The sequence below is a fragment of the Mchenga conophoros genome, linkage group LG3, assembly GCF_057382185.1.
Source record: "Mchenga conophoros isolate Kocher_MC1m ecotype Shallow Benthic linkage group LG3, M_conophoros_male_GT1.1, whole genome shotgun sequence".
NCBI classification, from domain to species: Eukaryota; Metazoa; Chordata; class Actinopteri; order Cichliformes; family Cichlidae; genus Mchenga; species Mchenga conophoros.
In genome coordinates, this window is record NC_140528.1 from 25,461,894 (window position 1) to 25,472,794 (window position 10,901).

Here is a 10,901-nt window from a genome sequence, read left to right on the forward strand (position 1 = left end):
GACTACAAGATAAGTAAAGTTATGAAATGACAAATTCAGCTAATTTTATCTAGTAGCATTTAAGAGAAACATTTATTCAAGGTGAACTGTTTTATGCAGGCTATTCTAGAAAGGATAGTGTGGCCTGCCACAGAAGATGAAGATGAGGAAGAAGAGGAATGCTCTCTTGAGGATAAATGCAGAGTGGCAGGTTACCTTCGGTCCTTCATTGAAAATGGTAAGTCTGTTGCGATAGGTATTTTGCTATTGGTTTTCTCTGATTATACTTTGGTAAATTACACACAGTCCAGTGATCTCGGGTCATTAACAAAGAATAACTATAGTATATATTTGTTTTGTTATTTGCTCCATACTGCCTCCATGCAATACATTAAAAAAAGTGTTCATCTTTTATGGTATTTCTCCATAAAAGATTGAAAATAATGAATGTAGGATGTCATTATAGCTCAACACAATGTCCCGTTGCAGCATCTTGTGCACAACGAAAAGCCCTCATCAAGTTTTGGACAGGATGGGAAGTCTTGCCGAGAGAAATGACTGTGGAAGGGCACAACACTGGACTGAATGCGTAGCCTTTGGCAAGCCGTGGAAGTTATAATAAACCCTTTAAGCCTTCTTAAACTTCACTTTGATTTCCCTTCTTCAAGCCTATTCACTTTTTTTCCTTAAGAGAAACAACTGTTTGAAGGTCAGATGCCCTACACTGTGTTGTTTCTCTGCCTTGTACAGCTGCGCAAACCTTCACCAACCAGCTCAATCTCTGCGCAGTATTTACTTTTAAAGAAATGGTATTGTGGTTTTGCACACATTCATTTTCGTTTCTTTGTGATTTTAAAAGATACTTTAAAAACTTTGTAATGCAGTAAAAACAAGAGCAAAAGTGCATGCTTTTGTTATTTCTCCTGGAACGCATTTTAATATACCTGCCATCATTTTGAGTATAATTTTGTTATTTCTATGAATTTTTATTTGTGAATATAGTTCATGTGGGGCATTCCTTTATATCAGTAAAATGTTTTCCTTAAATGTTTAGTAACGAAGCTTATGGGTAAGTTCAGTAAGGAAGATGAAACCTCTAACATCTGTCTGCTCTCAGGTGTAGCCTGCTAAATCTAAGCTTCACATCACTTCCTCTTTCCCACACTGTCAAGCTGTTTGCAATAACACTGGTCTAGTCCAATCATCCTTTTCCTGGCCTTCTTCAGGTCAGTCAGCATTCACGCAGCATAGCTCTGTCATTCTCCTTTGCAAACGCCTTCATGCATCCCACCTCCTCCCATCACCACCTTTTATCACTCAGGCTCCATTTACATCTCCATCTTTATCTCCACCACCAGCGTCTAGACTCCAGGGTGCCCTGCTGTAATCTCTATCACCGCTGGGATTCCTTTCCTTCGAGACGGGCCATTGAATTCTAACCGCCAAATACCTCTATCTAAATTCTGTACATCAATAAATCATGTTCATTTCTTTCTAATAATCTCTCCTTCTTGAAATAAAATGAGTTATTTGTAAATAAGTGGACATGAATAACTCGAGCTTGTTATATAATGTTATAGCATGTTTTTAACTACCTCATTCTCTTTATTTTTACAGCTGCAACACATTTTGGGGTCAACTTGAAAGAAAGGCATGTGAGAAATGTAAAACTGATGTCAGAGGTCAAATGTGACCTCCAAATTATAATTTGATATTTAAAATCCTCATATATCGTTATCATTTCCCTAATGTTTTGTGGAAGGTGGACCTTATTTGACTTTGAAGAAGAGGTCCGAGATCCAAAGTAATGTGATATTTACAACCCCCATTACCTGTATGGCCATGTGTTGTTAAACAGTGGCAGTAATAAACTCACTTTGACCAGATCAGTCTATTGACTCTGAAGAAGAGGTCTAACATCACATGTGACATATTTTAGATCTTTGTATAGTGCTTTTGATATGTTAACAATACACACCACATTTAGTTACATAGTTTTTAATTTGTAACAATTTTGGTTAAGTTTCCAACAATAAATCCTTAAGATGGCTTTGGAGACTGGGCCGGAAGTCTAATTTTAATGGTTACCATGACTCCCCACTACACTCCTACACGGATTTATCAGAATTTATTTAAACCTTTTCAAGGTATGGCATTTACAGACAGAAGGAATGAAACACACACACACACACACACACACACACACACACACACACACACACACACACACACACACACACACACACAGGCAAATGCTGCCAATAATATAACCTCCTTGGCAGAGTTAATCAACTTGACTGGAAGCAGCAGGAAAAAAATCAAGGCAAGACTTAAGTAAACTTTTTATTCATCTACAAACTTTGGACGCTTGTATTGAGATGCAGCATGAATGCATGAGTAAAACCACAGTTATACTAAGTAAACACCAACACAAACCAGCCATGAAGCTTATCAGCAGCTCCCTGAACCAACAACATTTATGAAAGCACACATGTAAAGTGACAAATGACTCTATATCAAAAACAAGGATCAGACTAATCTGGGAAAGGACAGGAGTTCATGTTCTCATACTGGCAAGCATTCACCCTGCTAGTCTTTGGCAGCCACACCAACACAGCAGATCTGTTGGCTACAGTCTGCTGGCTGTCCCCTATTTTTGGATATGGTAAAGTGACTGGATTCATCTGTAGCCATTCAGAATTAGGAAAGTAAGTTGTGTGTGTTCCAGTGTGTACTATAGTATGGATATCTGATAAGATTTATTTCACCCAATTAATTTTTGCAATCTCCATCAAATCCATATATTATGAAATATTAATCACAATATGGTCTTTAAATGTTCTACCATAAGTTTGATGCCCAAAGAAAAAAAAAAGAGGTATATTTATTAACTTATTTTATCAGGCAAACTGTTGAACTGTGCTAAGAATATGTGGCTCATAGCAACTGATGAACAGCCTCAGAACAGCCACTTTAAGCACACGTTCCACAAATTTAACACTCGAGGATCAACAGCCTGGCGACCACAGTGGTGCATGTAACAGCTAAAATAAATACATCAATCAGCAGTTAAAAAAACACAAAGTGAACTGAAACACTGAAGCCTGAGGCACAGCTGAAAATTAGATGTAAATACAAGAATAGAAACAAGCTCACCAAATCAACTTTAACAGTGGCACTCACAGATTGAACTGTTGCACTATCACTAAACTACCTGCATATATTAACACTTCAAAGCTGTTATTCAATGTGGTAAATATGACAAAGATGATATAATTTCTTCACTCTGGCATAACACCAAGAATCACCTTCCTTCAGCTGAAGGCAAGTATAGAGAGACTAAGTGAACAGGTGTTGCTTATAACCAAGCTGTTGAAGAGTCAGTGTTCATGCTGCATTCACACACTTATCAGGGGAACTCCAGAAAGAATTTTCCACCGCACTTGGAAGATATAAAGCTTCCACTTTTTAAGCCATCATAAACAAAGCTTTTAAGTTTCTTCAGTTTCTTCTAGTTTTAGTACATTAAAACCTCATTACCAGTACAAAGGTTACAGTAGATTACCAAAAGGACAGAAAGGACAGCTGCATGCTGTCAATACTAAGAATCTATTTATTATTCAGGCGCACCTGAATAATAAATAGGTGTGTGCTTGGCCTCACCTATATTTACGGGAAAGAACTAATAGCCTGAGTGGTATCTAGTTCCTCAATCTTGCACAGTTTGCATAACACTGTCATGCAACGGTGTAACAGAAATTGAACTTGACCGTAAACAGGAACAAATAGAGGCAAAAATTGGACTTCATGGCAGCATTTTTATAAACCTTCAAAATCATGTACTGGCACCAAGTGGCCCTAAAGATTGTGAACAGCTCTCTAAAGAGCTTTTAAAAAATGTGAATATGTGTAAAAATAGATATGTAAAATGGAAAAAGAGTGTATGCCCATGCAAATTCACACACACTATGACCTGGGAAAACCTGTCTGAAAACAAAAGAAAATAGACAAATGGAAAAACTTTTGGGAAATTAGTTTTTTATTGTTTAATAAGCCATCTTTCATCCTTCAATCACATCACCAATATATTATACACACATCAAGTAGTTCTATCATTATCAGATCATTTACAATTAAGTAAAAATAGAGATTTGACAATTTCAGAAAAATCAAACACAACCTAATTTCTTCAGTCTTCAGTAGCCTGATGTGTTTCATGGTCCCAAACAGTCTTCTCCTTTAGTCACAATTGTATGAAAAATTATGATCACAGTGGACTGAGGAACAACCTCACAAACACAACTATCATACTTATAGACCTTGTGAGCCTCTTTAAACATATTAAACAAAAATTTATCATAAACACACCAAACAATATGTTCCCACCACCAAACGGCTATCAGACAAACATTTGTTATTGAATAAAGTGTTATGTAATGTGTACCACCATTTAAAATGTAAACATTATTTGTAATGTAACAACATCAAAGGGAAATGAAATAATCAAATGTTTACAGGAATATCTGATTATTGTAAAAACAAATTTTACTTTAACTGAGTGAGAGATTTTCTTTTTCCTTCTACAGCCTTGTATGTTCTCTGTACAGCTTCTGAAAGTGACTCTGCATCCTTAGCGGCTTCATTTCCAAACACCTCCCATTACACCTCCTCCTGCTGCTGCTGCTCCCACCAAGCCTACTGCTCCTGTGTTGTTTGATCTTCTGCAGCTGGCACATGTGCTGATGTGAAACGCTTTGTTGCAACATTCACCGGTTCTGGGTTCTTCACAGCTTTGATAGCAAATTCAGCCAGCATTACTGCACCGAAAAAAACCCTAGCAAAGGCCTGGTTTCAGTCCCTGTCATTTAGATCATTCACATCACATAAGTTTTAGCCTGGTTTCTCATCTTTTCAGCTATTTGCCAACAAACCTGACTCCAGATAATTAAAATGTTTTCTTCGATGTATGTAGTACTAATATGTGTAGTGTAAGGACATCAAGAAATAATAAGATGCTTTTTTCCTTTTCACTACCTGGATAATAATTATTAAAAAAATCTCACTTAAACCTGATAAGAGACTTTCCTTTCTCCACTATAGCCTCATATGTTCTCTGTGCAGCTTCTGATGGTGACTTAGCATCATTAGCTGCTTCATATCCAAGCAAGCCACCATATACTCCTCCTGCTGTTGCTGCCCCCAGACCTGTGGCTCCAGCGACTACTAATGCTGTTTGTCCTGCTGCTGCTGCCGACACTCCCATTAATGCTGGAGCCTTTTTTACAGCGTTCATTAACATTACGTTATTCATGGCTGTGACAGCTAATCCAACCATTGCTGCTACACCAAAAAAAGCACCAAGCAAAGCTCCTGTTGCAATCCCTGTCAGTTTGGTCAGAAACCTGTTGCACACATCAGTTTTAGCCTGGTTTCTGATCTCTTCTAGGGTTTTGTCTGGCATTGAGTGCCTTATGTGCTCGACCTGTTTCTGTATTGCCGTCTCCAAATGTTGCAGCATTTTATTTGTGTAGTAGCCTCCGTTTTTTTCCACCACCATTTTTTCTATTGTTTTCAGCAACTCCTCCAGCTGGAACTGGTTGCTCCTGTAGTTATTTGGCTGGTTGTTGTTCCAGTGTTTGTTATCAAAGACGTGACACCGACCACCACACTTTGACACCAGATCGCTCAGATTTTTGTTCTGACTGACAAAATCTTCAATTTTTATATTTTTCTTGAGCTGATCACCGTGAGTGAAAACAACGACAGCATATTTTAGAGCTTCTTCTGAGAAATACTGAACTATCTTAGTGATGACAGCCTGCTCGTGCTCTGTGAATTTACCCACTTGAAGCACAATGAGAAAAGCATGAGGCCCAGGAGCACACTCTGTCATACAGCTCATTATCTCAGGCTTCAGATCTTCCTCAGACCTTCCCGTGTCAAAGAAACCAGGGGTGTCGATCAGAGTGATGCTTCTTCCACTGACTGTTTTGGTTTCTGTTTGGCAATTCATTGTTCCAGAGTTTGGAGAGTCATAAGTGGCAAAGTGCTCCTCTCCAAGAATGTTGTTACCCAGGTGACTTTTCCCAGCTCCAGTTTTTCCCAGCAGGACCAACCTCATCGTTGTTGACTCTACAGGAGAAAGTTGACTCTGAACAGTAAGCAGTACATGGTTCATAGTTATAGTAATAAAAAACCCCACTCCTAAATGAAAAACAGAGTTAGAGCCAAAGGGGTTTAACTAAAAGAAGTTTTAGGTAATTTATAAAAAGCAATCATTAGGAAGGATAATGAAATATTGGACTGTCTGAATAATCCACTCCATTAAGAGTTTGAGCTATTGCCCTCAGGCTGTTAATTTAGTAAATTTAGATGCATTACTCCAGCACTTTGGGTATTATTATTTTTCATTCTTTCTCAGTATTCTATACTCACCTGGATCTCGGACTTTTTGAGTGAATTTGTCAGTTTGGACAACATCAGATGCCTGCGAAGAAAATAATCAAACATTTAATGAAAAGTAAAAAAAAAAGAATACTGATATGGACGTGAGTGTTTCTCGACACGCAACACTCAGGAGCCAATATTTAGGGTAAAATTCTTTGACATTACCTCGTGTCTCTCCTCATCATTAGATTGAATGACAATGCGGATCAGGAATGGTGTGATTCCCACCCGCTCCTCTTCAAATACATAAACTTCCTCCATTAACACTCTCTCCACTACACTGACAGGAAATTGAAGGGCCATCCCAGCACCGAGGACGGGAAGAGCAACAGATCTGAATCCTTTCTTCTCACAGTAAGACAGGATCTTTTTGATGCCCATTCGAAGAAACTATAATAGGTAAAAATACTGCATTATTACAAATAGCTAAGTTAAAGTTGTCCTCACAAACAAAGAGAAAAACAAAATCACTCCTTTACTATCTCACCTGGACTGCATCTCCATCTGGGTCACCATCCCAGGGAACAAGATTGAGGAAGAAGACTGCATTAGACTGAAGTCCAGGTAAGCCCTCCAGCAGTACTGAGTCACCAGGCATTGTTTCATCTTCTGCTTCCTTTCTAAACCTTGTGGTCAGCTGTGGTCCAGCTACTTCAAACAAAGCATTTCCAACACGGGTAGAGAGAGGATCATGGCCAACCATAGGAGACACCACAGCATCCACCTAGGAGAAGAGCAGGAGATTTGGTGGGCTTAGAAAATGTGTTTTATTGCAAGGTGTTGTTTATTTTAATTACAGCAACATTTCTCACCTGTTGGCTCTCGATCGATCCCTGAATAACCTCCATGTGGACTCTGCCTCCAGGAGCTCTGGCAGTGGCTCCTCTTGCTGTATCTTCATCAGGTGTATCTATCCCTTGGAGAAGCCTGTCACATGCTTCCTGTATGGCCCTCACTGCCTCCTCTCTGTTATCAATCAGGAAGATTTTGCTCACACTTCGACCTCCCACACTGCCAAAGTCCTTCACAGCAGCAACAGTTGCCTCAGTGCACACAGTGAGAGGAACCCCAGAGACACCTGAGCTGATACAAGGAATGGCTATGGACTGAAACTCCATTATTTCTGATAAATTTAAAGCACAATGCACAGTTTTCTCCAGTAACATCTTATCTCTGTCACTTGCTTTTCCACCTACAGGCCCAACTGCATGAAGCAGTTTCTTGCACTTTAAGTTACCCCCTGTGGTCACTACTGTTTCTCCTATGGGAATTTTCCCCAAACACTTCACTAATTCATCACTCTCTCTCTGTATTTCAGGACCACCAGCTCGACTCAGTGCAGCAGCAACACCTGCAGAGTGCTCCAAGTCCTGATTGGCTGCATTTACCAGAGCATCAGCGTGTTGCTTGGTGATGTCACCCTGACACACAAACACCTGGAGCCCATCACAAAGGCTGTAGCTAGCAATGGTTGTGCTTTCCTCTCTTAAACTCAGAGATGCCATATTGTCACGTAAACTTGAAGGTTGCTCAATGTCTAACAACCTGGCATGAACCAGAGACAGTTCTCCAACAACAACAGCCATCCCAGACTCATCTGTGTACACCTTCACCTCACCTGCAGTCTGACAAGAGCTGCTGGACTGAACCAAAGCTTCAACTTTGTCAGGGTTTACCTCATAATGGCAAAAGTAGCCACTAAAGAGAGCGTCTACCTCAGCTTTCCAATCACTAACTTCATCCGCAGCACCAGGTTGAGCTCGCCTCCTGACTAAAACTCTCCCCTCCTCACAGTAAAGATCAGCAGAGCAGGCTAAACAGGCAAGCATGTTCTCAAGTTCTTGCTGAGCATGAGGACATTCTTTCAGGTAACGAAGGAGATAATTATCAACGTGTAGTTCATACTCTTCATCACTTGGTGGAAGAGACGAGGCGGGAATGTTCTCAGGAGTCTGTGATTGGGAAGAAATGCAAATGAGAGGAGGTATCAATCGGCAACAAAGACCACCTTACTTATATATATTAATTAATTAGGTACATTTTAACATGATCAAACAATGAAATTACCTATAAACAAGGTCAATGAATGCGGCAATATGAATAATAATACTTAAATGTACAGAACTATACAGTTGGTTTAAATAATAATGGATTGCATTCATATAGAACTTTACAATTCCCCTCTGGCCATCACCAGTAGGTGGTAGGTGAAGTGTCTTGCCCAAAGACACAACAACCGAGAGTGTCCGAGCCAGGGCTCGAACCAGCAACCTTCTGATTACAAGGCAATCTGCCAACGCTTGAGCCACGATCGCCCTAAATAGCAATAATAATAATAATTATTTGATGTAAAAAAAAAAAAAAGTTTATAAGAATAATTTTATATATTTTTCCATAGCATTACATTTGAATTTAACAGTTTCTTTCAAATAACGGACAAATATTTGTGAAATTATGATACATTTGTGAATGTATTTTAACAATCTAAATATGCATATTTACAGACAAATACATTTAAAAAACAAGAAAATTATGTTTTATTGCATTTACAGCGATTTTACGTTAATTTACATTTGAAATGTAAAATCACAGTCTATTTATGTAGATTTATTGATATTCTTGAAGAACAGTACAAAACTGTAAAATACACAGTAAAATACTTTTATATATTAAATTCTTTTACAGTGTAGATATAGATAGATAGATAGATAGATAGATAGATAGATAGCTAGATGGACAATGCTGATTCTATATGGATCCATAAAACTGTCAACGATCTTGATTAAATCAAAACATGAAATTTACCTCTGCTGGAGCAGAAGTGGGGGTGGTGAAGTGAGAGGAGGTAGAATTTTGCAGACTTTCTCGGACAGTGAACACCAAATGACAATCTTCAATCTCCAAAACATGCTTTGATCTCTGAAGGACTCTCTGCTGATCTGTAGACAGATATCTCAAATTACAGACTGAATTTATTATATAACTTTAACTCTTTCTTTTTGTTTTCTTTGCCCTTCTTTGTTCTTTTTTTCTCCTCTTTTCACCCACTGCCAGTTTGGTAGAAACTATAATTCAGTAGTCAGTCTATAAATAGATATCTCAAGTTACAAACTGAGTTTCATGTAGAATTTATTTTTATATGACTTATTTTCGTTTTTATGTTTCTTTTTTCCTTCTTCTTTATTCTTATCTTTTCACCCACTGTCGGCTGCTGATCAACAAATGTTGTGTAATATTAAGTTTCGCTTTCCGGACAGACTTTTGTTTTCCTTTCTTACCTGTCCCATTGCCACCACTAACTCACTTGTGAAAGTATAATAGTTCCTAAACAACCAAAACTTTCTGATACGGTTACTGAGACAAAATATAATTATTGATTAAAATAATAAATGGTCATTTAGAGACTTCGACTACTGTATGATATTTCGTGCATAAGAAAGTCCGTACATTATAAACATAGGTAAATATATTTACCTATTAAAATTCATAACAAACCTACCTTTTTTATTTCGGAAAGCAACACTGTAGAAGTTTTCGTCCACTGTGGTCACCGGTCCGCACTCTCCTCCGCCCGATTTGCGGCGAATACCGAAGTATTTTTGTACTCTCGTCAGATGTTCTTCTTTAATACTCTCACACTCAAAGAAAACCGGGTGCTGGGTCTGATCCGCCATCATCCCGCTGTAAATGAACCAAACATAAGCAGCGATTTGTAAGAGCGCAGCACTCTCTGATCGGAGTAAAGGAGTGATCCTGCAAGCTTCCTCAATGTGCACAAACACCTTTGTGCGTCATAAAGGTCACATGACTAAACAAACGCGCCTGCAGGTGATGTTAAATTTAGAACAGTAATAACTACACCTTTGTGGTAAACCAGTCTTCCAAAGCTCCCTGTACCGAAACCATCTAAAACCAGTTTCTTCATCCAAGTACGTTTATTAAATGCCTCTGTAATTACTAATTTTGTTTTTTAACACTTTTAAAACTAGTTGTTCACAAGAGCCAGAACAGCAGGATACTACAAAAAAAAATCAGACATCCACAGAGGTAAACACGTGCCGCTTCTAAATAGATTTTGCCAAAGATATCAACATGTTTTGGTAAGAACAATGCTCTCTCTTTAGAAAAGCCATTCATTATCGTGCCACAGTTCTCCGCTGAATTTTAACAGCGCTCTAGTTTTCACACGTCATATTCACTTTTTACATCTCACTCACTCACGCACACCAACACATGCACCCAAACAGACCATTTTAACATGGACAAGCCGGTCCTTACATCCCTATATCTACTTCCTACCTGACGCTGTGGTTGAGTGATGATCAGGGGACGGGTTAACTGTCTGCATCTCGAACAAGGGGGCTGCTGGCTATGGTCGGGAGACATTCGTCCGTGGGGTGGATGTGGATAGATGAGTGTGTCTGTGCAGTTTCTGTGTGTGTGTGAGTAGGCCTGGGTCTGGGGCTCGCTGGACC

The 10,901-nt window shown here is 38.9% G+C and overlaps 1 protein-coding gene across 1 annotated transcript; it reads right to left on the bottom strand.

Moving 5' to 3' along the window:
* Nucleotides 1-4,021: 4,021 nt before the first annotated feature.
* On the bottom strand, nucleotides 4,022-10,181 carry LOC146577841 (uncharacterized). The gene is made up of 7 exons (XM_085255616.1): nucleotides 9,926-10,181; nucleotides 9,232-9,365; nucleotides 7,239-8,378; nucleotides 6,914-7,150; nucleotides 6,592-6,816; nucleotides 6,415-6,466; nucleotides 4,022-6,111 (listed from the first exon to the last, which is right to left on the bottom strand). Exons 1-7 carry the CDS (start codon nucleotides 10,101-10,103, stop codon nucleotides 5,039-5,041), a joined length of 3,039 nt encoding a protein of 1,012 aa, XP_085111742.1. The 5' UTR covers nucleotides 10,104-10,181; the 3' UTR covers nucleotides 4,022-5,038.
* Between the last annotated feature and the right edge of the window lie 720 nt (nucleotides 10,182-10,901).

Coding starts and splice junctions, on each gene's coding strand:
- LOC146577841 (XM_085255616.1), bottom strand. CDS start 10,103: ATGATGGCGGATCAGACCCAGCACCCGGTTTTCTTTGAGTGTGAGAGT. Junction 7,151..7,238: donor GATCGATCGAGAGCCAACAG/GTGAGAAATGTT, acceptor CTCTTCTCCTAG/GTGGATGCTGTGGTGTCTCC. Junction 6,817..6,913: donor CAGATGGAGATGCAGTCCAG/GTGAGATAGTAA, acceptor TACCTATTATAG/TTTCTTCGAATGGGCATCAA.